Raw genomic sequence first — 27,988 nt, forward strand, 5'->3', positions numbered from 1 at the left:
TTATACCTTTTCATCAGCAACATTGTTGCTGAAAAAAGAGAGACTCACAATCTTTAGTTAAATATCATAAATATCTTGCAATGACTTTTATTGCAGATTTAGCCACTTCATTGTCAAATATTTTGAAACTATTCAATTTCTTAATCAGTGTCAAGTCATTTCAAGGAGTAGATACTCTCCCAAGAGATGGGAGTCCGAAACCAGTATTTGATGTAAATCAAAATTGAAAGAATTGAAAATTATAGAAGATTCTTCTCTTCATTTTTCGTTAAATGAAATCAATAGAAAAACAAGTAGATTTTAATAGAGTACAGTGCTTTTGACATGTATTATACTTGGTGCATAGCACCAGGAGTACGAAAAGTTATTCTGCTTTAACCTGGATTTGTTTTTCTTAAAAAAATTATTGACAGTTGCAAAAATTTTTTGCAATTGTTGCAAGATTGTTCCTTTTATTTGGAGCTAATTCTACAGCTAATGATACAAGTGAACCATACACTTTGAGATCTGCATCAGTTAAGACCCATGATTAAGAAGTCCACTAATCACAAAATTGTTGAAACAACCCCTAGACCAGAAAATGATTCAAAACAAGTTTTGTAAACATGGGATAAAATCACTTCATGAACATGGTGTCGACAGGTTGTGTATAATAAAGACCATCTGATAATGTTGATCTGTGTTGGTTGAAGTAGTATTAAAACTGAGTATTTTGTAATATGAAACATTCCAATCTTTTAAAGCTTCTTCTGTTGCATAATTCATTTGTTCACCAGTGCCTCTATCAAGTTTTGGGACTTTTATCTCTGATGTTTAAATTGAGTAACAATTTTCTGTCCCAATGTACAGTTAATGGAGCCTATGGTTTAAATTCTGAAATAACTTTTTTCGTATTCACGATTTTCAATACAGGCACATTAAAGAGATTCATATGATGTAGAGAAATGTTCAATTTTAGAATGGACACCTAACCCTTAACAAGTTGTAGACAAAACCAAGAAACCAGTACAATTGGAAATTTTCAAATGATCAAGAGCTGAACAAAATGCTGGAGTAATCACTTGCTTTTTTTTTCGATTTCTTCACTTCTTTTCAGTTTCAGTTTCTTTGCGGATGATGGATAAAGTCATCTATCTATCAAATAGTTCTTAAATTTCTGGAGGAAACCTTCATTTCTTTGCTGAGTTTCTGTTTTGTTGCCTTTTTTTTTTTTTTCAGCTTTCTGTATTTCTCAATTTTTTTAAACATGTGCTATAACATGATAAAGTTTTTTAGCATGTGTTGTAACATGATAATATTGCTTTGTTGGAATTCTAGCTCTTTGCTAAAAGTCTGGAACCTAATTTGTCACAAGACCTGCCTTTCTCTTACATTATTGTTATTTTTAAAGAAAAAAAAAAGGTTGTAAAACTTATCTTTAAGATGGCAATTTGTTTTCTGTGATCTCAGCTGTAGATCTCAGCTCTCTTTTGTTCCCTGTGATCACAGCTGTAGATCTCAACTCTCTTTTGTTACCTGTGATCACAGCTGTAGATCTCAGCTCTTCTTTGTTCCCTGTGATCACAGCTGTAGATCTCAGCTCTCTTTTGTTCCCTGTGATCACAGTTGCAGCTTGACCAATACACCATACTTTATTTTGACTTCTAGTAATCCATCTATTAAAAATCAACTTTGAAAACATATCTAATTTGTTTTCATTCAAGACAATGATTTCAGTTGTAATATCAGGATGATGCAATAATTTCAGCAGTAGTGCAATACTGATGCAACAACTTAACTAGATGATGAAATATTACACTGAGTGTTCTGAATGCCAGCCAACTTATTTTATTTTTAACTTACTAATTTTCCGAAAAAAATAACAATTTGTATTATGCATAATGACTCATAAGATTAACAAATAATAAAATATTGATAACATTCTCAACTTAATTAGTAGAATAGAAGAGATAAATGATAAATATGAAAAATGTGGGTTTAAGCAACCTTGCAAACTTAGAAAACTTGTCTGAGCAACCCCTAAACATCAACAGATTGTATCCAAAATTTCACAACATCATTTTTTCATTAAATGGAACCAAATAAAAGGTTAAGAGCATAAGAAAAAAAAAAAGTTTTGATGCATTTATTTGTCACCCTAATGTGTGTGTGTGTGTGTGTGTGTATATATATATATATATATATATATATATATATATATATATATATATATATATATATATATATATATATATATATATAAATATATATATAAATATATATATATATATATATATATATATATATATATATATATATATATATATATATATATATATATATATATATATATATATAAAAGAAAACATGAAAGTTGTAAAAACTACACTATAGAATAATGGAAAATATATATAATTAGTGTAATAAATATGTCATAGAGTAATAGAAAACGTCGATTAGAGCTGGAATGATAGCATGTAATTAAAAACTTGTTTACTAAGATCAGGTTTTTCCCACATAATGTGTAATGCTTCTTTGGTTTTTAACTGATGCGAAGTTTGGGCGTAGTCTAATACTGAAACAGAGTTTTTATTGGTTACAATAAAAACTCTTTTTCATTAAAGCAACTAGTTTTTGAATAAATTTTATATGAAAAGTTTATTGTAAATTTATATGTTCCTCAATTCTTTTACTCAATTGTCAAGTGGTTTGACATTTGAGTAAAATACTTTTTTTGGGTTTTTTTAAAATAATATTTTATTTAAAGGATTCTCTTTGCTTGGTTTTTTTCTGTGATTTATTTATTTCAGAAAACATTCAAACATAATTATGACTAATTAAAAGGTAATTATTATTGAAAAGAGGATATGGATATGATCAGAATATAGTATTTAATAAGAATCAAAATTTTTAAAAGACATGATTTTTTTGAAATATTTCTGAAAAAATAGTTTTAGTATTTTTTACAATATACTTTCAGTGATCTCAGTGGTTTTCATCAACCATACCAAAGTCAGACCTGTGTTCTATCTTACAAATTACTCAAAAAACTTTTATTCAAACAGTATTATTATTTGTGTAGCATTTAGTATATTTAACTTGCATATTTCGATGCAATGTGTATTTTTCAGAAAAAAATCTTTATAAGAATGCCATTCGGAAGTGGAAGGAAGAAAGGATGGGAGTGGAAGGAGGTCAGTGAGATAGAAGGGGACAAAAATAGTGTTCAGTGTGACCATTGTTAAGAGAAGATTAGTGGAAAAATTGAAAGAATTCGTATTGATTTGGAGAAGTGTAAAGAGAGAAAGAAGGACACTGATGAACAAGAACCAAGACCTGGAAGCTCAATGAGCAATATTAGCCTCTTTTCAAATGAGTCAGATACTTCAATTTCCGAAGGATCTATTATGTCCAGCTCCACACCAGCAAAAAGGTTTAAAAGTAGTAACTTAAATAACTTTGTAGTTAGAACATCAAATGATCAGAAAGATGCCATAGACAAGCAAGTTGCCCGGTTTTTTTTCAACTCTAATGTGTCTTTTAATTCAGTGGAAAAATGTGAGTTTCAGAAACTTTGCTCTCTTCTTTGTTCTGGGTACGTCCCACCAAGCCAAAAGAAATTGGGTGGAGATCTATTAAATGAAGTCTATGATGATCTGTCAGCTGGTATAAAGAATGAACTGAAAACCAAAGACACGTTGGTAATTTGTCAAGATGGATGGTCAAGTATTCAGAATTGCTCACTCATTTTATGATGGAAAAAAGAGTTATCTGTACAACATAGTTGACTCAGGATCAGAAAAAAAAAATGCAGAATACTGCTTCAAAATCATCAATGAAGCTATAGTTAGCATAAAAAATGATTATAATAAGTTTGTATTTGCTTTCTGCACTGACAATGAAGCTAAGATGAAGAAAATGAAAGAGCTGATCAAACAAGAGTATCCTGATATGTTAACATAAGGCTGTAATGCACACTATATGAATTTACTACAGAAAGACATTTGCAATTCTTTTTCAACAATTCTAAAACAGGTTGTGGAAGTTCAGAAATATTTTAGAAATGTGCATATGGCCAATGGTTTGTTAAAGGAAAAAGGTGGATGTATGCCTCAGCTGCCAAATGAAACACGCTGGAACTCTCAAGTTGCCTGCATTGAGACATACCAGAAAAATTATAACTTCTACGTGGAGATCTATGGAGAGAAGATGGAAGATTTTCCAGCCAATTTTGGAAGTATAATTGAGAATATAGCCATCAAACGTGAGGCAAGTCATCTTCTTAGTCAAATGAAAAAATTGGGGATTGCCTTAGACAAGATGCAGAGTGATTCTTGTCATCTCTCTGACACAGTTCAAATCTGGTATTCATTGATAAAGGATGAAGAGCCATATACTATGATGCAATAAAGAAGAGATTTCAAGATGCTGTACAACCCTTTCATATTTTGGCCTATATAACTGACCATCGCTATGTAGATGATTACAAAAGTTTCATTGATAATGATAATGAAAACAGTGCAGAACAATGGTTAGAGGACAGGAACCCTGATTTCTTGGGTTTACTATACAAGTTTAACTTGAAGGACAGGGAGGTATTCCCCAAGCAAATGTTCTCAGAATCACTGAAGGTTATCTCTCCATCAGAATGGTGGAACATCATGAAAGGAAAGGTTACTAGATCTCAAATCAGGGATAAAGAGGTTTCTGCCAATTTCTGCAGCTTTCTAGCTTCTCTACACTCCTGTCCTGCTAGCTCAGCCTCAATTGAGAGATGGTTTTCAACCTTTGGATTTGTCTGGTCGAAGATCAGGAATCGTCTTGGTGCAGATAAGGCAATGAAACTTGTGAAGATTTACAAATCATTTCACAATAGCTCAGCAGCTGATAGCAGTTCCTGTGATGATATCAAATCTGATCAATAATTAGGTAAGTAGTAGGAAAAATCGTTTTTAACTTCAGTATAACCATCTAAATTCTGAAAAAAATTCTATTTCTATTATTCAAGTGTAATTTATATTTGTTTTATTCTTGATGATCCCAGAGGAAGTGTTTAACTGGAAATCTGTCAAAAACATCTGAAAAGCTGACAAGAATTGAAAATTATTGTAATAATCAAACAAAGTAAAATTATGTAAGGAGAATTTTATTTACAGTTTTTCAATTTATTAAATTTTCCTTGTAAAAGCTCTTTTCAATAAATAAATATAACTATTACCATGTGTTTTTAATTATTATTTTGAAAAAATTAAATGTTTAAAGATAGTTTGAATGCAAAATAGGTATTATGTCTTTCATTTTTTAAGCAAAAAAAGCTATTTTTAAAAAAACCCAAAAAAACCCAATAAAACCCAAAAATTGGCATATATTGTAATTAATTATATGGATACATAAAACTTTGTGAAAATATAAAACATCATCTATAAATGCGTGTCTGACACCATACTGAAGCCTGCTGGCAGAAGCTTTAGTTCATACATTCCTTGACAAATAGAGAGTGACACTACATTGTAGAAATTATATTATTACTTCTAGTAAGAATGCTCAATACAGCGTGTTATATATTATTATTATTGTTATTTTATTTTTTCTATTAATTCAAATTATTATTAAACAAAATATATAAGAAGACAATGTCTGCCACCACCCTAAGTTAATGTTTATATTGCCCCATCTAATATATTTTCAGTATAATGTCACCAAGAAAGTTTCATAGACATTTAAATACTCATTTTATAAAGCCAATAAAACAATATCTTGCAATAAAACAATACCTTGCAATAAAACAATACCTTGTAAACCTTGAATAATATGACCATCAAGATGATTGATGTTCTTTTGAAGAAATCCATCTGTGCTATAGCGAACCTATTCAGAAAAATAAAATTTAAATTTTTTGTTGTTGAAATAATCATAAAAACCTTAAAAAGTTTGCTCACCTTTTGAGCGTAGTGAACGATAGCAAATTGTGGATCTTTTTCTTTAATAGATATAAAATTTTTGTTGGTATAACAATAAGCATTGAACTTAGATAAAAGAGTATTATCATCTGCCTGCAGACAACTACTCTCTTCTTCCAGCAACGCAAATATTCCATTTGGTTTCTAAAAGAAACTATTGCTTAAAAATATGTAGTGATAGATTTATAATGAAGGTAAAATGTTTAGAAGAAGGTATGAAAATCATTAGATGATTTTTGCGAATGTAGAAAAATCAATGAATAATTTTTATTGCACTACAAATAATTGCTAAAAGAATATTTTGCGTTGAAAAATATTTTTTTAATAAAATTAACTGAATAATAGATAATCCAGATATTATAAATACTTTATTGATATTATATTTAATATAAAATAAATATTTATTATATTAATAAATATTTATTTTATTTAATGTGTAAAATACAATGTGTAAAATACAATGTGTAAAATACAATGTGTAAAATACAATGTGTAAAATACAATGTGTAAAATACAATGTGTAAAATACAATGTGTAAAATACAATGTGTAAAATACAATGTGTAAAATACAATGTGTAAAATACAATGTGTAAAATACAATGTGTAAAATACAATGTGTAAAATACAATGTGTAAAATACAATGTGTAAAATACAATGTGTAAAATACAATGTGTAAAATACAATGTGTAAAATACAATGTGTAAAATACAATGTGTAAAATACAATGTGTAAAATACAATGTGTAAAATACAATGTGTAAAATACAATGTGTAAAATACAATGTGTAAAATACAATGTGTAAAATACAATGTGTAAAATACAATGTGTAAAATACAATGTGTAAAATACAATGTGTAAAATACAATGTGTAAAATACAATGTGTAAAATACAATGTGTAAAATACAATGTGTAAAATACAATGTGTAAAATACAATGTGTAAAATACAATGTGTAAAATACAATGTGTAAAATACAATGTGTAAAATACAATGTGTAAAATACAATGTGTAAAATACAATGTGTAAAATACAATGTGTAAAATACAATGTGTAAAATACAATGTGTAAAATACAATGTGTAAAATACAATGTGTAAAATACAATGTGTAAAATACAATGTGTAAAATACAATGTGTAAAATACAATGTGTAAAATACAATGTGTAAAATACAATGTGTAAAATACAATGTGTAAAATACAATGTGTAAAATACAATGTGTAAAATACAATGTGTAAAATACAATGTGTAAAATACAATGTGTAAAATACAATGTGTAAAATACAATGTGTAAAATACAATGTGTAAAATACAATGTGTAAAATACAATGTGTAAAATACAATGTGTAAAATACAATGTGTAAAATACAATGTGTAAAATACAATGTGTAAAATACAATGTGTAAAATATAATCATTGAAAAATACCAATAAATTAGATTAAAAAAACAAAAACGAATAAAAGTGCAGACATTGAAATCAGTAAAAAAAAATTATATCAAACTGCAGGTATTCTTAAATCCCAACTCAACAATTGAGTAAATACTGCACAGTAGGACATAGGATGGCCAAAATTGAAAAAACAATTATTTTTTTAATTTGATTTTTTCATACAGTGAATTCAATATAAATATGTTAAAAAATAATAATTTTAATAAGATATGTGGGTACAAAGTTGAAACTTTTGGTAAAAAGTGTAATTCAAGAGAACTTTTATGGGTGATATTCTGACCAATGTATATAGAAATACTTTTAAATTTTTCCCAGACATTCATGAAAAGGTCTATGAGGCTAGTTTTAGATAAGATAGAGTTCAGATTTAAGAAATTTTTAAATGTAGTTGTAAAAGTAGGGCTAAATTTGAAAAAACATTGAAAAATAAAAATTTAAATTTAGTGAAGCTGGAAAACTGATATACAACTGTTCACAGAGTGGTTTCAGCATTTGTTAATGTGCTCTATTTTTCAGCAATGTGCCTAAAGAAATTTAGAGAAAAGATATTTGCACTTTATTGAAATAATGGTTTTTTCGTGATGCAAGGTAAAGACCTAAAAGACTTTGTAAAATTACCTCGACATCTGTACTCAGTGGCAGGATTTTTGGAACTTCAGATATGACAATTTTTGACATTGTCAAAATCCTAAAATCAAGTTCATGCTTAGTTCAAATAAGAATATTTTGAAATATTTTGAGGGCAGTTTTTTTATCTTTCATTTGATCTTTCATTTGGTCGAATTATGATTGCTGTAGTTTAAAAAAAAAAATTATATTTCATTATTACCTGATTTATGGCATTATTACCTGATTTATGGCAACAAATCAAATTTTCAAACTTTTCTTCTGCAAAATGTCATATTTGCACTTATGTGTGTGTGTGTATATATATATATATATATATATATATATATATATATATATACATTCATATATATATATATATATATATATATATATATATATATATATATATATATATATATACATATATCATATATATATATATATATATATATATATATATATATATATATATATATATATATATATATATAAATATATATATATATATATATATATATATATATATATATATTCATATATACATATATACACATATCAGGCCTGTAAAAACGGGGGGAGGGGCATTAGGGGCATTTGCCCCCACAATATTTCTTTTTTTCCTATGGGCCTGCATATATATATATATATATATATATATATATATATATACATATATACACATTTACAAATTATACACATTTTACAAATTTGTTTAAACATATATATATATATAAATTGGTTTAATATATATATATATATATATATATATATATATATATATATGTGTGTGTGTGTGTGTGTGTGTGTGTGTGTGTGTGTGTGTGTGTGTGTGTGTGTGTGTGTGTGTGTGTGTGTGTGTGTGTGTGTGTGTGTGTGTGTGTATATAATGGTTTAAAAAAATTGAAAAAAACAACCTCAAGTAGTAGATTGATTATTTCTTTATTGCAGATAAAAGAAATCATTTTGGCTTCAATACCTTCTTGTTCATACTCAAGCTACATGAATTAGTAATTATCATTTCTATTAATTTTTTTTTAAAAAGGAAGTTATTCACAAAAATCAAAAAAATAATTAAAACAAAAACCTATAGTAATAACCTAATTTTATCATTCATAACTTTCGGAAAGTTGTGTGAGAAAAGGTGTCTGAGAAAAGGTGTGCAAAAAATAGTATATGAGAAATGGTGTGTAAGAAACAATGTGTGAGAAATGTTGTGAGAAATGATGTGTGATGAGGTTTCTGAGAAAAGGAGAAAAAAATAATTCAATGGCCAAACCAATTAACACACCATAGTATTTAAAAAAAAACATTGATTCACATTATTGGCACACAGGTACTAATTTGTCAAAAAAATTGACACAAAAAGCAAAAAACATAACAAAAATAACAAAAGCAACAATTTTTTTCTTGAGACACTTCATTTCAAGACTTTTTCAGAAAATTTTTGAGTTCAAATTTTTTGTTAAAATGTAATAATCCTTTTTTACTCTTCAAATCAGTAAAATCTTCAATCCAAAGAAATTCATACCTGCTCCCAAGCAAATATATGCTGCGTAAAATAAAACTGAATTTGTTCATTTGTTGTATTTATAAAAAGTTGCTCCAAGTTGTTTTTATATAGGTTTTCAAATCCAAATATGTCAAAAAAACCAACCGATACACTCTTCAAATCTCCTCCATCTGGATTTCTATAAATTTAATTTTAAAGATTTTTATGGATTGCAATATCTATATAACTTGATGTAAATTATATACTCCACACCAGATTATACTTCAAAATTATAACTCATAATTCTGATTTTGGAATATTAAAAAGTTGTACAAAACAATTTATGTCAAAAACATTCAAAAATATTATTTATTATTAAATTTTTATTTTACACAAACCAATATAGAAATTTTTAGAAATGATATTAAAGAAATTTTTAGAAATGATATCATATAAGTTTTTAAAAATGATATAGAAATATTTAGGAAGGATATCATAGAAATTTTTAGAAATTATATCATAGAAATTTTTAGAAATAATATCATAAAATTTATAGAAATGATATCATAGAAATATTTAGAAATGATATCATAAAAATGTTTAGAAATAATATCATAGAAAATTATAGAAATAACATCATAGAAATTTTTAGAAATGATATCATAGAAATATTTAGAAATGATATCATAGAAAGTTTTAGCAATAATATCATAGAAATTTTTAGAAATGATATTATATAAATATTTAGAAATGATATCATAGAAAGTTTAAGAAATAATATCATAGAAGTTTTTAGAAATGATATCATAGGAATTTTTAGAAATGATATCATAGGAATTTTTAGAAATGATATTATAGGAATTTTTAAAAATGATATCATAGGAATTTTTAGAAATGATATCATAAACGTTTTTAGAAATGATATCATAAAAGTTTTTAGAAATGATATCATAAAAGTTTTTAGAAATGATATCATAGAAATTTTTAGAAATGATATCATAGGAATTTTTAGAAATGATATCATAGAAGTTTTTAGAAATAATATCATAGGAATTTTTAGAAATGATATCATAGAAATATTTAGAAATGATATCATAGAAAGTTTTAGAAATAATATCATAGAAACTTTTAGAAATGATATTATATAAATATTTAGAAATGATATCATAGAAAGTTTAAGAAATAATATCATAGAAGTTTTTAGAAATGATATCATAGAAGTTTTTAGAAATAATATCATAGAAATTTTTAGAAATGATATCATAGAAATTTTTAGAAATGATATCATAGAAATATTTAGAAATGATATCATAGAAAGTTTTAGAAATAATATCATAGAAAACTTTAGAAATAACATCATAGAAATTTTTAGAAATGATATCATAGAAATATTTAGAAATGATATCATAGAAAGTTTTAGAAATAATATCATAGAAATTTTTAGAAATGATATTATATAAATATTTAGAAATGATATCATAGAAAGTTTAAGAAATAATATCATAGAAGTTTTTAGAAATGATATCATAGGAATTTTTAGAAATGATATCATAGGATTTTTTAGAAATGATATCATAGGAATTTTTAAAAATGATATCATAGGAATTTTTAGAAATGATATCATAGAAATATTTAGAAATGATATCATAGAAGTTTTTAGAAATGATATCATAGGAATTTTTAGAAATGATATCATAGAAATTTTTAGAAATGATATCATAGAAATTTGTAGAAATGATATCATAGAAATTTTTAGAAATGATATCATAGAAATATTTAGAAATGATATTATATAAATATTTAGAAATGATATCATAGAAAGTTTAAGAAATAATATCATAGAAATTTTTAGAAATGATATCATAGAAATTTTTAGAAATGATATCATAGAAAGTTTTAGAAATGATATCATAGAAGTTTTTAGAAATGATATCATAGGAATTTTTAGAAATAATATCATAGAAAGTTTTAGAAATGATATCATAGAAATTTTTAGAAATGATATCATAGGAATTTTTAGAAATGATATCTTAGGATTAAATGTTTAGAAATGATATCATAGGATTAATGTTTACAAATAATATCATAGGATTAAATTTTTAGAAATAACTTATAAAGAAATTATTATAAACAATTATTACTAATAAAAGATATTAATTAAAATACTCAATTATACTTTTTTTGACCAAATTCCAAATAAAAATTTATTCGGCTAACCACCCAACCAAACAAGCGTGTGTAAAGGCTGGTTACAAGAGAGTCTCTGAATGCAGTTGCTTGAGCAATGTTCTTGAAGGATGACACAAATTCATCTAAAGTTTAAAAACATGTTAAACTAACTGCCAGCAATAAGAACAAGGGAATCATTATTACAATGAGAGAAATCTCACAATCATTCACAATAAGAACAATGACACCACTATTAATATAAGAAAAATCACACCATTTTCAACAATAAGAATAATGACATAATCATTATGGTAAAAAAATCACACCGATAATCCATAATAAACAATAATATCATTATCATAGTTAAAAAAAACAAAAAAATATCATTATAATTAAAAAAATAATATCATCATTATATTAAAAAAAATGGCATCATCACGAAAATAAAAATAACATCATCACTATAATAATGAAAATGACATCATTGCTATAATAAGAAAAATGACATCACAATAATAAAATTGACACCATTACTATAATAAGAATGACATCATTACTATAATAAAAATTATATCATTGCTAAAATAAGAATGACATCATTGCTATATAAATAAATGACATCATTGCTATAAGAATGATGCTTAGTTAAAAAAAATTTTATTTTAATTTATAAATGGAAGATTTTGTTAATTAATCAATTCAATAGATTTAATTTCAATAGATTTTTTTTATTTAATCAATTCAATAGATTTAAATTTTTTATTTAGTAGTCAACATGTACTTGTTATTTTAATTATTATGCATCTCTTATTAAATTGCTTATTATAATGTATATTAATTTTTATTTGTTATTGTTGTTTATAACTTTATGTCACTTTGTGTATTAAAATTTATTAAAAGTAAAAAAAAAAAAAATTAAGAAATATAAATTACTGTTTACATTTCTTTGCTATTTTGTTGATTGTAATTGTTTTTACATTATTTATAGCCATAATTTCTTGACTTTTAACTAAATCTTTTTTTATTTATTATTTATTATTTTTTCATTATTTTTTTACTAAACTATTTTTTCACATCATTATCCCCTTTATTGATTATTTGGTAAACTTAAAAAAAAAAATTAAAATAAAAAAAATTAAAAAAGTTTGGTTACTAACAAAATTTAGTGATATTTCTACACTAACCCAAATCTTTTCTTTATAATAAAGTAAATTTTGTGATTTTTGTGCTGATGGAAATTATTACTTTTGGTTTTTGTGAGCAAGTATGATATGCAAGATTTATCTCAATCTACTGGATAATAAACTGAAACCGTTTTCTTGTTTTATTACCATTGTATAGCCGTTTTAAATGCGCCATTGAACATTTACAGCAGCATTTTCAGTCAGTTGTTTTTAAAATGTTATTTTAAAGTATTTCTATTATTATACTAGTTTAGTTAAATAATTACTTATAGTTTAAAAAAGTAATTGTTGAAATACAAAAAGCTTTTTCATTTAAAAATTGTTTTTAGTTTAGAAGTCACTATTAAGTTATGATTAAAGAGAAAACTTAACTAAAGACTTAAAATATTGTAGGTTTAAATATTCTAGTTAACTCTGGCCTAAAATACCGTTTGCTGAGTTTAACATCTTAATAAAAAAATTTATATTAAGCAAATCTTAGAAAGCTCCCTATGCAAAGACTTTAGGTAGTAAGTGACCAGGTTCCTGGCCATGGCCCCAGCTAAAATGGGAATTTTTACTGATATATATAAGATATGTATAAGATAAAATATGTATATACTAAAATGGGAATTTTTACTGATATATATATAAGATATATATAAGATAAGCTAGGATATATATATAAATATATAAAATATATATATATATATATATATAAATAATTGATAGCTGGGGCTAGAATATATATATATATATATATATATATATATATATATATATATATATATATATATATATATATATATATATATATATATATATATATATATATATATATATATATAATATATATATATATATATATATATATATAAAATATATATATATATATATATATATATATATATATAAAATATATATATATATATATAGACTTTTTTGAAGAATAATTCGGTTCTAACAAGGTTGCAAGCAATCATTATTAAGTTAGGAGTTACTAAAAAACAAAGAATAGGGTAAAAGAGAAAGGAAATTGTTAACTGAAAGCTTAAAAAGTTGCAGGTTATGTGAGTCAGGACAATATCAAGATGGGTGAGAGTTTTGAGATTTTGTTGATGTGTGAAGAAATAATCTACATGAAAAAAATTTTTTATAGCATGGAGGAACAGGTACAGTAAAAGGATGCAACTTTGTTGAATGACAAGCCAAGCAAGAATTTTTAAGTTTTAGTTGATTAAACTAGAGATAATAGCTCATTTGAGATACGCCTGCCTTATTCTGGGGAGAAGTAATAAGATCAGACCCATGAATAAGAGATGGAATGTGAAACTTACTTTAGTTAACAGCACTGTTGAAGATTTTCCAAAGTCTCTAGAATCTAACATCTGATACAACATAAGATACAAGATTTAATAAAGTGAGAATAATGGAGCTTAACATTAGTGAGGAACTTTTTACATTAACTTATTGCAATAATAAAAAGTTATTTATTCTAAAAAGATGTTTTTGTAAAAGGGAAAAAAACCGATGGATCCAGGAGGTAAGGTAAGAGACGCATTTATGCAAACATAACATTGATACATATGGATATAACATGTATGTTTGCTATTTAAATGCTGACATACAATATCTTTACACATTTTATAAACTTTAGTATTTATATGGAGTAGTAATATATATATATATATATATATATATATATATATATATATATATATATATATATATATATATATATATATATATATACACATATATATATATATATATATATATATATATATATATATATATATATATATATATATATATATATATATATATATATATATATATATCAAGGACTACTATACGGAAGGACGCGCAAAGTCAATTTCCTGACTCCGCTAGCGAAGGCCATTCAATATTTCTCACAAAACTCTTATTTAACTAAATTTGGCCGAAATAACGTTTTATAAAATCAAATTACTGAAATATTATTAAAATAATTTAGCGTTATTGTTAATAAAAAATTAATAACAAATTAAAAACTTATTTAAAAAAGTATAAAAGATTAATATAAAAAAATTCCTCTATGAAAAAATGTAAACATTATATCCTCTAGTGACTATTTAACAAAGTGAAAACTTTAAAAAAAAAAACATGATATTAATATAATAAACTTCTTAAAAAAAGAAACAACAAAATATTATATATACATATCATAATGACATTATTCAGCTAGGCGTGCCTTCATAATTGATGTCTGATAAAGACATGCATTTTTCGTTTGGTCTTTATCCAAATTCTGCATTCCATGCAGGAGAACATTTGCCAAACGCCTGAAAAGGCTTTTTGAAGAAAAACCTAAATCATAGTATGTGTCCATTACAAAAAGAATGTTTATAATTCTTTTTCTACAACATGCTCTGTGTTTTTTTTCTTTTACAAAGCATAAACCAATTTTAACTAGCTGATAGGTACACTCATGTGGGACTGTCAAATATCCCCTTGAAACTTCCTCAATAAAGTCTTTAGCTTCATTTGTTAGTTTAGGTTCATCATCTGGATAAACTAGTTCACCTTCACATTTTTTCTCAAGCCACCCTGCCACATAGGCAGCAGAGTTCTCTTCAGTTTCAGAAAGACTCACATCATAAATGCATGTTTCAATTGAGGTTGCATCTTCAATACTAATTGGACCCTCGCATATATGACCTTTTCTATTGGGTTGCCCTACTTCCACTGATTCTAAAAATAATGCAGCAAATCGAGCTAAACGCTTTTTAAAAGCAGAGAAAACATCACCAGCTGCCATAAAAGCATTTGCCTCTGTTAATTGTCTATAAACAGAAAATTCTCCTTCTATTCTGTCACTTTGTAGCTCACGAAACAAAACATAATCAAAACCAACTGAAAACAAATGCTTGCAGATAGCTATCAACTCTTCAGTGGTTTGCACAAGGGCTTTTTTGGTATCATGGGTAACATACTGAACTCGTTTAGGTCCATGTCCTGATTTCATACATTTAAATATGTCTAAACACAATTGGAGATTATTTGAATCTTTATCTTGCACAGATCGGTTGTGATCTCTCAGCCTAATATCTTGCCCTTTTGCAGAAACATTAACAATGTTCCACCAATCTAAAATATTCTGAATAAAAGAGGAGGTTTCATAAGCTTATTTTAGTTTTAGGGCAGCTACTACTTTCTAATTAAATACTCTTAAAACATGTTGCACATTCTGTAGTTGAAGTCTCGAAGGATAAACAGCGGCATAGGATAATAGGAGTATTTAACACCTTTTCAATAACATCATTAACATGGAGTTTATAATTATGAACTAAATTAATTGCTTCAAAAAATTGTGAGTAGAAGATTAAGCCATTGTTTGGATTCAATATATTACCTAATGAAACACTAATTCCATGTTTAAAAGCAGAAAAAGTTAGTGGTGAACACAAGGTACACTTATCATAAACAATAATTGTCATCAAACTCTCTTTGAAATCTTTTGACATAAAAATGCATAAGAATTTATCCTCTTGTCGAGATATTACTATATTTTCATACTTATTGTGTAATTCGGTGTCAGAATAAAAATCAGAAAACAAATTTATTCTATCTTTTTTGATGAAATACTTCAATTGCTGATCCTAAGGCTTAGATTGGCAAAGCACAGGCTTTGGTGTTGGTAAACAAGAAAAAGAAACATTAAAAATACTTGGTGCACATGCTGGTAGAGTATAGCCACCAGGCACCTTTATCATTTCTGTATTTTCAGGCCAATGTTTTTCACATATAAAGAATTTAGATGGCTCCATAATTAAAATTTTATGTGAAGGAAGTTAATCCATCTCTGTTTCTCAACTTCATCTTTAGGTAATTTAAAAACACGACACTTATTAAATTTATTATAATTCCCTTTACAATTTACAACACCACATTTGTTCATCATAACAAAAGTAAAAGATTTTCAAAAATTATTACTGGAACGTAAAAGAACACTACAACTTTGATAAAAATAATGGCCTTCGCTAGCGGAGTCAGGAAATCGACTTAGCGCGCCCTTCCGTATAGTAGTTCTTGATATATATATATATATATATATATAAGGGGTAGGCTAAAGTTTGACGATGATGATGATGATTATAATGATGATGATATTGATGATGATGATTAGAATGATCATAATGATCATAATGATCATGATGATCATGTGGATTTTTATATATAAATATACATGCATATGTATACAAAATATAACATAAATTTAGAATAAAAAATATATATTTTAAAATAATTCATACAGCCCAGGCCTCAGTCAAATTTTAACCCTGATCACTTACTAATACATAATTTATATAAATATATATATATATATATATATATATATATATATATATATATATATATATATATATATATATATATATATACATATATATATATATATATATATATATATATATATATATATATATATATATATATATATATATATATATATATATATATATATATATTGTAATTGGTTGTCAGAAAGCTTTTCTGTATTTTGTTGACACAAAAAAAAAATTAAAATGCAAGACTGGAATTTTTTTTTTACTACTTGATAGACTGCCTGCCCCAACCAAACCCTCAGTCAATGTAAAAGCACTTCCTTGCAATCAGGCTATAAGATAGTTGATGTAGCAACACTCCCTTGTAGCAGCAGGCTATAAGATAATCGATGTGTCAGCACTTCCTTGTAGCAGCAGGCTATAGTCAATGTAGCAACACTCCGCGCATGACTTGCAGTAAAAAAAATTAAAATAAAATCGTTTTATTAAAAAATATATATTGTTTATATTATTAAAAACATTCAAAATGTTTTTAAAAACATTCTGGTCAATTAAATTTGCGTTTTTGCGGTTTTTTTAAAAAGTGATTAAATTCCAATTAAATTAATGGTTTTAACTTAATGACAATACAGAAATGTTGGATGAAAGTCAAAAGTAATTAAAAGTTACTTATTTGTTGTCAAAAGAATCATTTTTTACCTACCGTACTCTCAAATGCAACAATTTATAGATTTATATATAAATATATGTATATGTATATATATATATATATATATATATATATATATATATATATATATATATATATATATATATATATATATATATATATATATATATAAATATATATATATATATATAACACATCGCTCAATAAGTCCGTAGGATAGCTAATAAAACAACAATATTTTGACATAATTTGATTTTATTCATCAACATAGTCTCCTTTTAAGGCGATACAGTCATTCCAGCGCTTCTCTAACTTTTCGACACCATGTTTGTAGAACGATTTATCTTTTCCTTCAAAATATGCTTCAGTTTCGGCGATGACCTCCTCATTCGATCCAAATCTCTTTCCCTGGAGCATCCTTTTGAGATCTGAGAACAGCCAATAATCGCTGGGGGCCAAATCAGGCGAGTATGGTGGATGGGGCAACAATTCGAAGTGTAATTCATTCATTTTTACCATTGTTTTCATTGACTTGTGACACGGTGCATTGTCTTGATGAAAGAGAATTTCTTTCTTCTTCATGTGCGGTCGCTTTTCGTCAATTACAGCCTTCAATCGTTCCAATAATGCCATGTAATATTCGCTGTTGATCGTTTTACCTTTCTCAAGATAATCAATGAACAATATACCATGGCTATCCCAAAATATGGAGGCCATAACCTTGCCAGCAGAAGTTTGAGGCGCTTTTTGGACCAAAGCGCCCAAAGCCGCCCAAAGCGCCTTTGGGCGCTTTGGGCGGCTTTCACCCGCTGGTGTCCACTCAGCCGACTGTCGATTTGACTCAGGAGTGAAATGGTGGATCCATGTTTCATCCATTAAGACGTAGCAACGCAAAAAATCCTTTTTATCTCGGTGAAATAGTGCCAGACATGCTTCAGAATCTTTGATTCGTTGTTGTTTTTGGTCCGGTGTTAGCAAACGCGGCACCCATTTCGAACAAAGCTTTCTCATACCCAAATGTTCGTGTAATATTGTAAACACACTGCCTTCTGATATCTTTATGGCCTCGGCAATCTCCTTCAATTTCAATTTGCGGTCGGATAAGACGATTTTATGGATTTTTTTGATGTTTTCCTCAGTAACTGCCGAATTTGGGCGACCGGAGCGTTCAGCATCATCGGTGTTTGTACGACCACGTTTAAAGTCAGCAAACCACTTTTCAACCATTTGCCTCGATGGAGAGGAGTCCGAATAACACTTATCAAGACATTGTTTGGTCTGCACCGTGTTTTTTCCCATCAAAAAGCAATGCTTAATGAGCACACGAAATTCTGATTTTTCCATTTTTTTCAATTCACAAAAGTTGATTTAATCGTTCACACACTAACTTGGTAAATAATGGTCCGATTGTCATGAAACTTTGACAGATATCGTTTGAAGGTTGGTACTTTCAAAAACAATACGGATTCGGTATTTGTGTTGCCATCTATATGTCATCCTACGGACTTATTGAGCGATGTGTTATATATATATATATATATATATATAAGTTTAATTTTGCTGTGGAGCATATATTCAGCAAGAGTGCTCGATGAATGATATCAGAGCTATATAACTGATTTTTTGACGAGATTAAAAAAATAACTACATGATTTTATATATATATATATATATATATAAACTACTTTCAAATTTAAATTCAAATTAATTCAAATTCAAATTAAATATATTCTGAAATAGATTTTACATTTCATGGAATATTTACATATAGTACAAGTACTAATTTTAAATAAACACCATAATAAGAAACTAAAACACCAAAATAAAAAACAAAAAACACAAACAAAAAAACACACAAAAAAAAAAAAAGAAAAAAAAAAGTAAAACAGTACAATACTTAAACGAAAAACTTTTGGAATAATAATTAAGTAAGAAGTTTGATAATTTAGGACATAATTCAAATTTCTTTTATACATCTATCTAGAATAAAAGACTTTTATATACCTTATATTATATTTTTTTTTATATACCTAATTGAAATATAGCAATAAAAGAGAAGTAGATTATAATAATATACAGTAATAACATTGTAAATAATGTAGTAATATAAGTATCGGTAATAATAATAATAATAATAAAAACTCCAGTTATTGGTAATAATAATCAAAATAATAATAATACTAACAATAAGGATAACAATTCTATTAATAATAATATAATAATAATAATAATAATAATAATAATAATAGTAATAATAATAATAATAACAATAATAATAGTAATGATAACAATAGTAATAATATATAAGTAATAATAATAATAGCAACAATAACAACAATAGCAACAATAATAATAATAACAATATTAAAAAATAGCAATATTTATAATAGTGAGAGTTGGAAATAGAATAATGATATTAATTTGAGAAAAAGTTAAGAAAGAGCAAGTATTAGTAGTAATAAATTAGCATTGAAAAGAAGAAAGTAGTAGAAAAGAATTTTAGAAAAGATCAATTATTAGTAGTTATGGACCAGCATTAAAGTGAATAAGGTTAAGATGGATAGTAGATAGTTAGCAGTAGAGTAGCATAGAAATTAGGAAGAATACTTGTTTAATAAAAAATTAAATACGCTGTTTTTGAATTTAGAAAATGTATTTTTTGGAAAATATATTTTGAATTTTGGAAAACTTTGAAGCATCAGATAATACATACGAATTCTCTCAATACTAAATAATTTATTTGAAATTTTAGCCAGATTATACGTATCGGCAAGGTTTACAGGAAAGATGCTATAACCAATATCCAAATCAAACCTCATTCTGATCACGATCCCATTCAACAAATACATACACAGAGCCTACTCAATATGCAGCAAAAGTCATTTACAAGATGAGATAAATTCTTAATTAAAGTGTTAACTGAAAATGGGTAAAATGAAAAAATGCTTTAAGACATTTCTTATCAGGTTCAAAAAAAATGTCTAGCAAATAAATATCAAATCTAAGCAAACCTTTCCTACAATCTATTTACCAAGAATACCAATGGGATCTCCCAGGCTTAGAAAAGTATTCAGAAAAGCTGGTTACAGAACTGTTTTTAAATTAAATGCCAACATAAAAATGCAATTAACATCTAGAAATAAATCAAAATTACAGCAAACCAGGAACCTATCTAATTAAGTGCAAATGCTCCAAAGTGTATGTAGGTAAATTAAAACTTCAAATATGAACAAGGGTTCAATAGCACCAAAACTTTTTGATTGAAAGCAAGTTAGACCAGCCTGCATTAGGTTTGCATAAAGTAAATTGCAATTGATTGAATAACATTGAATGGGACAAAGCAAAAATACTTTAAGTGCAGGGTAAAAAATTTGATAGAAAAGCCCATGAAGCTTTGGAGATACAAAAGCATCAATGTTCTCTAATGTAAGGTGGTATAGGTTTAGGCAATAAATAATATGTCAAATTAAATTTTTGGACTTCATTTTTTTCATATTTATGTAAAAGAAACCATTATAAAGATGACAACGAATTTGATAAAAAAATTTTGTATATGTTTTTAAATTTTGTATATATATATATATACATTTATATATATATTTATATTTATATATATATATATATATATATATATATATATATATATATATATATATATATACACGTTTATATATATATTTATATATAATATATATATATATATATTTTAAAGGATAAAAATAAATAAAAATTACTAATAATAATCATCTGTAAAAAATCTACCTGACAAACTCTTTGCATTACAAGTTAACCATATTTCAAGATCATCTGCATTGACACCAAGTAAAATGGCAACTGAAAATAAAACTAAAAATGCAAGTAAACTTAATAAGAAAATATGTAAATGATCTAATAATTAAGCTAAATAACCTTTATCAAGACACTCAAGATTTTCAATGAAAACACCAACATCAGCTTCTGAACCAAATATTATATCGCCAAGATTTAAAATTGACGATAACACACCAAATATACTAGTTATTTCCTGAAAAAAAATAATAAACTTGATGTCAAAAGTTATTTACTTAAAAATTTCTTGTTCCTCTATTTCTATATCAGTATTGTGTAACTAGTGAGGTTACAATTTATATTATACATATGTATATATATATATCAACATATTAGGGTGTAGATCAAAGTGTCAATAAATAGTATTTATGTGTGAAAAAGATCTATTACAAATAAATATAAAACATATAACCTCTGGAAAAAAACCGACATTTCTAAGTGCATCTATAAATATGTTATACTTTCGACCCCATGAAATCAGATCTTCACTGAAACCCTCTCCATAGTTCAAATACCTAGAGATACAAGAAGTAAAAAATAATAACTTGAGATAACTTGAGACATAAAAAATGTAAACAAAGTAACCTAAAGTAAAAAATTTGAGTGGCAGACTTTAAATATTTTTTTAATGAGTGCAGATGGTAATTTGAATGGTATAAGTTACAATCTTTTAGAAGTATAGAACGGTCATTTAACTTCGTGTCATTTAACTATGTATAATATAATGAAAATTTGTTTTTGTGATTAAGCTTATCATGTTTCGAATATTAATCAACTTTTATATTCTTCAGATGTATAAGAAAAATAAAGCACTAAAATGATTTTAATTATTCATTTTTAGTTGAAAAAAATTCAAATCGGAAAACAACTATTTAGATAACAAAATATATTTTATTTTTATATATTTTTTATTGTTTTTTTTTTATTAGATGTTCTTATATTTCTGACTTGTTTATAATTTACTGAGCATGTAACACTGTTACATTAACAACACTGTTAATGAGCTAATAAGGTGTTGTATAAGTAGACATTGTATAAGTAGGCGTTGTATAGTATATTACTGCAACAAGATACTGTCTATCGAAGATACGTATAATACATATTTTATGTTTTATATATTAAATAAATCTATTGAAGTTTAAATATGGTTTTAAATTTAAATTAAATTAAATTTAAATTAATGAAACTTCTATATGAGAAAAAATAAGTTTTAAATTGTGACCACCCTGTAAAATAAGTAACAATGTAAACAAAATTATAAAAAAATCTATCGAAGTTTAAATATGGTTTTAAATTAATGAAACTTCTATATGAGTTAAAATTAATTGAAAATTGTGACCACCTTGTAAAAGAAAGTTTTAAGTTGTGACCAACCAGTATAAAAAAAAGATATTACCCAGTAAACCCAGTAAAGATAACAAATAATACGAGTTTCTAAAAGTTATGCTTAAAGTCTATTAGTAACAGTTTAAGCACTTTTATTAGTATTTATTACTAATGTAAATGTTTTTGTAACGTAAGCAGGAAATGTAGTATAAAATTTGAACAAGGTGTACATTTTAATAAATTCAAATATTTTCTTTCTAAAATTTTTTACTTTATAAAATAAAGTTTTTTATAAAGTAAAAAATTTTACTTTATAAAAAACTTTTTTTTAGTTCTGCACTCTGCTTGTTTCCTAAAGTTGATGTTCATAGCATCATGATTAAAATGACCCTCCATACCTTGGGAAGGTAAAAGCAGGTAGAAAAAAAATCAATTTTTATTTCTAATCAGAAAACGTTTTTTTAAAAATAAAAACAAATTAATTTCCGCAACAACTGTTTTACAGCAAAACTATGTAACTGTTGTGCAACATTTTGATAGCTATTGGCTTTGGATAAAAATAGTTTAAAATATACGCTTTTAGAAAATGAAATTCTTTATTGCATTAAAAATAATTCCACACCAACCAGTGTTGAGTAGGTGATTCCAATAAATGATTAGACAATTCCTCATCTGTCCTCCCAGCAAACATCAGTAAAAATATGTAAAAATTTTGTACATCCTAAAAAGTAAAAACAAAATAAAAAAAGCAAATATTAAAAAGTTTTAATATTTTTCTTTTACAAAAATTTAAAATTAAAAAAATTAAGTAAGAAAAACAAAATTATTGGTCTAAATAACCATAAAAGTTAAAAATGAAAAAATAATAATTTAAAATATTAAAAATAAAAACCGCAGTTGTCGAAGTAACTCTTGAACTCTCCAGAAAATACTCGCTCACATGAGCTAAAAAAAAAAGATGTAGGTACTTCTAATGCAACAAAAGGTGTCAATTATTGTTTACTATTGTTATTGTCTGAATAATACATTAAAAAACAATAAATGTTATATTGAATTGAAAATAATTAGGGGAACAAACAAATTGACAAATGGTTTTAAATTGCTGTAGGGGTGTGTTAGTAGTGTGCTGTAGTAGGTTTTAAACATTTTGGTAGTGTTGTAGCTAGCTTTAAAAGCAAGGAGCTCCAAGTTTGATTCCTGTTGCATCACTAACTATATAGTGTTCAAGGAAGTAGCTGTTTTGCCATCGCTTAACTTATGATCTGATTTAAATAAAACTTCAATTTTTTACTTTGAAAAACCCATGAGACCATGATTTGTAAATTTTAATTTTAATCTAATGTTTATTGCATACAGCTATTTAAATTTGTAACATATATATATATATATATATATATATATATATATATATATATATATATATATATATATATATATATATATATATATATATATATATATAAATATACCTTTAACAACGGATAAGTTTGGAGAAAAATAGATTTGTATATATTTTCCAAATCTAGTAGATTGGTCATTCAAACTTGTTTGTGCTGTTCCAAATGGCTGAAGAATCAAATCAACCTTTAATTAAAAAGTACAAGCAAAGAATATACTAAGATCAATCAACAACATACAAACTACTTTCATAAAACTAAATTATAGAATAAAAACAACTCTAAAAGAAAAATTAAATATTAGAACTAACCTTTGAAATTTTTTCTATCAAGGAACTTTGATAAAAATGATTGCACATAGATAAAACCTTCTTAACAAGAGAGTTAACAACTTCTGTTTTCCCAGATCCTGATTCACCCATAACAACAAAACATTGGCTTGTTTGTGTTTTAGGAATATGTTCAAGCACTCGTTTGCACATAACAGAATATAGTTCATTTAAATCATGTTTCTTTTAGAAAAAAAAAATTTTTTTAATTATGACATTAAGAATATCAACTTTAGTATAAAAAAAAATAAATTCAAAAATATGATCCTTAGCAAAAATTCAAGTAAAAAAATTATGATTTCAAATAATTTATTGTATGAGTTTAAAATTATATTTTTTTGATATTATCTTATTGTAATATAGAAGAAAAGAATACCTCTAACTTCTTGTAGGGATTAACATAAAGCAATATATCACCAATATATGTCTAAAGAATTAAAACATAGTTAAATAAATACAATAATTATAAATAAGAATTAAAACATAGTTAAATAAAAAATCTGAAATATTTATTATACCTTCTAACCAAGGTTGGTTAGCTCCAATTAAAATATTTTTAACAATACTAATGTTTTTCACAATAGTGACATACAATAGTGAAAAATATTATTATCATTAGTATTGTTAAAAATATTTTTATTGGAGCTAACCAACCTTGACTCATGCCTAACGCTAATAACTTCTTTTCATTATACAAACTTATTTTAAACAAATTACCTTTTAGATTAATTAGAAAAAGTTTTAGGACCCATTTAATAAAAAAAACGTAACTTGTATCAAACTGCCCCTACCATGAGGTATATTAATACAAGCCAGGGACACATTGACATATTTTAGACAGCTTAGTCACAGCTGTTTGCAATTTTTATTGTATTAGGCGTTTCAATACTTTGCTAAAAAACAAAATTTCAAAAACAAAGAAAACAAAACTAACAAATAAATTTAAATAGAAAACAATTTAAAAAAATTAAAAACTAATAAATAAATTTAAACAGAAAATGATAAAGAAAAAAATAATTTAAATAATTTGTGTACTGTTTTTATTTTTATTTCTTTAGGGTGGTTGTTTTTTTCAGCAACAAAATTGGATATGGTAAAACAAAGAAAAAAACAGTTTTAATTCGAATGATTTTCCTATACTTTATTTGTTTTTTTTTAAAGAAGAAAGCAAAAATATAAATTGCTATCTGTTTGTAAAATATACTAATATAGTTTTATATTGTCCCTATATGAATACATCTATGTAATGCCTGCGTATATGTTTATATACACTCATGTTGGTTTTGTTCATTTATGCGTATATCTACCTAAGCCATATAAGCCATAGGCTTTACTTTTACTTCATATTTTAAATTTAATTTATTTTATCATATTATAAATTATATAATTATATTTATTTAATCATTAATGAACGCACATTTATTTGGATAAAGTGTTTACTTCATAAACAAAATGTACAAACGCCACCACTATCAAATTTTTTATTCTGATTCTTTTAAATACCGCTGCTCATATATTTACTTTGTAATTATTTATCTTTTCTTTTTTGTATTTAAAAAATCTTCCTGTTATATGTTTTTGAAGGATACACATCACTTCACATTCAGATTTCTTACACCATTTAAGCCTCTCTAAAGTGTATTTTCTAAGGTGCACACACATATATACATAGTTTTTGAGCTTCAATAATGCCATGCGGTCTACACATTTTTCACATAGCCTTAATTGTTTCATATTACCTTTTTATTCCTGTAAATTTTGTATCCCAAATCTTTTAGCACTTTGTAATATTGGATACCTGTTGCTTTTTAACATTTGGCTCAGTGCGCTAAGTTCTACCTGTCTCCTTCCTTCAACTATGTCAACTATGTTACTGGTATATATAAATATACAAAAACAATTACTGATAATAAATCTTTGCTTGAATTTTGTGCTTTTATACTGGACATCTGTCCAACATCTTTTAACAGTTTTTAGCTAACTCTTACTCTAGTATAATCTTTTCTCCTTCTTCCATGAGGCTCCTACAGCTGTGTGTGTTCCACTCAAGTAACTTATTTTCAAGTCCGTTTGCGCATGATAAATATTACTGTAACAAGCATATATATTAAAAAAAATCTTTTGAAATACTAAAATAACAACCACCCTAAAAAAATGAAAATAAAAACAGTACGCAAATTATTTAAACTATTAATTCTTTTTTTTTTTTATTTAATTTAAATTTGTTTTAATTTCCTATTTTGTTAGTTTTGCTTTCTTTATTTTTAAAATTTAATTTTTTTCACAAAGTAGTGAAATGCTTAATATAATTATTTATATAATTAGCTTAATATAAAACTTACAAAAGGTCATGACCCAAGTTGTCTAAGATAAAAAACTTATGCCTGGACATATGAGACGAAAAACCACACTTGTCTCCTGGGAAGGCTTGTAACAATGTAGGGCCAAAAATTCATTTAAATAAAAAACTATTAACAAATTAAAAAAGATGTGTACTCAATAAAGTTTTACACAATTGATAACACTAAAATTGCTAGATAAAAAATACTTATAGAAGACACAAAAGTGTATGTACTATGTATTATTGTGCCCCAACTGGTGAGTTGGGTTTAAAATTATTTATCTGTTTAAATTTTTGTGTTAATTTAATTTTTTTATGTATGCAACAGATCTCTTATAAAGTTTTAATAATTGTCTCTTTTAATTTAAAACTAAATTAAAGTTCACATTCAACATAAGTTAAAACATAAAGGTAGTTTGAATTTGTTCATTACTTGAAATAACTTGAAAATCATAAAACCTTTGCAACACTGCAGTTTTAAAAAAGGTAATAACAAATGTATTTTTTTAGTAATTTGAACAAAAAAAAAGCAGTGCTAGCAAGTAAGTCACATTTTAAATAATAAAGTTATTTTATAACTATTTTAGATTTAAAATATTTTTAAATTTTGTTGATGTTTATCTTCCTTTAAATCCTAAAGACTCCAATAGTCACATGCGTGACCTAGACATTTACATTCGTAAGAATTTACCTATTTGTGGGAAATTAGGTTTGAATCCACTGAATATTCTTTTATATGCTTTTGTTTAGCACCATGGCATAATAAAAATCTCAATAACTATAAATAATTTTTTAACTCACTTTCCAAAGGCTGAAGGGGCAACTACAGTCAAGGAGGCCATTTGTGCTTTTGTTGTTTTTTTTTAATTGTTTTTTAAAATACAGATGGGCAAACCACAAGCAATTATTCAAAAACAAAAAATTTATAAACACAACCATGCTTTCAAAA

The 27,988-nt window shown here is 25.7% G+C and overlaps 1 protein-coding gene across 1 annotated transcript in view; it reads right to left on the reverse strand.

Moving 5' to 3' along the window:
* Positions 1 to 27,988, reverse strand: part of LOC101236117 (unconventional myosin-IXb) — an 80,783-nt gene that overhangs the window by 35,786 nt on the left and 17,009 nt on the right. The window contains exons 2-14 of the mRNA XM_065796497.1: positions 25,075 to 25,125; positions 24,681 to 24,881; positions 24,442 to 24,556; positions 23,865 to 23,917; positions 23,599 to 23,693; positions 22,059 to 22,161; positions 21,728 to 21,842; positions 21,581 to 21,652; positions 11,665 to 11,800; positions 9,528 to 9,687; positions 8,914 to 8,994; positions 5,919 to 6,083; positions 5,772 to 5,847 (exon numbers count right to left, since the gene is read on the reverse strand). Coding sequence (XP_065652569.1) covers positions 5,772 to 5,847; positions 5,919 to 6,083; positions 8,914 to 8,994; positions 9,528 to 9,687; positions 11,665 to 11,800; positions 21,581 to 21,652; positions 21,728 to 21,842; positions 22,059 to 22,161; positions 23,599 to 23,693; positions 23,865 to 23,917; positions 24,442 to 24,556; positions 24,681 to 24,881; positions 25,075 to 25,125 — 1,423 coding nt within the window. The remainder of the gene's footprint in view (positions 1 to 5,771; positions 5,848 to 5,918; positions 6,084 to 8,913; positions 8,995 to 9,527; positions 9,688 to 11,664; positions 11,801 to 21,580; positions 21,653 to 21,727; positions 21,843 to 22,058; positions 22,162 to 23,598; positions 23,694 to 23,864; positions 23,918 to 24,441; positions 24,557 to 24,680; positions 24,882 to 25,074; positions 25,126 to 27,988) is intronic.

This window comes from Hydra vulgaris, chromosome 04, assembly GCF_038396675.1.
Source record: "Hydra vulgaris chromosome 04, alternate assembly HydraT2T_AEP".
Taxonomy (NCBI): domain Eukaryota; kingdom Metazoa; phylum Cnidaria; class Hydrozoa; order Anthoathecata; family Hydridae; genus Hydra; species Hydra vulgaris.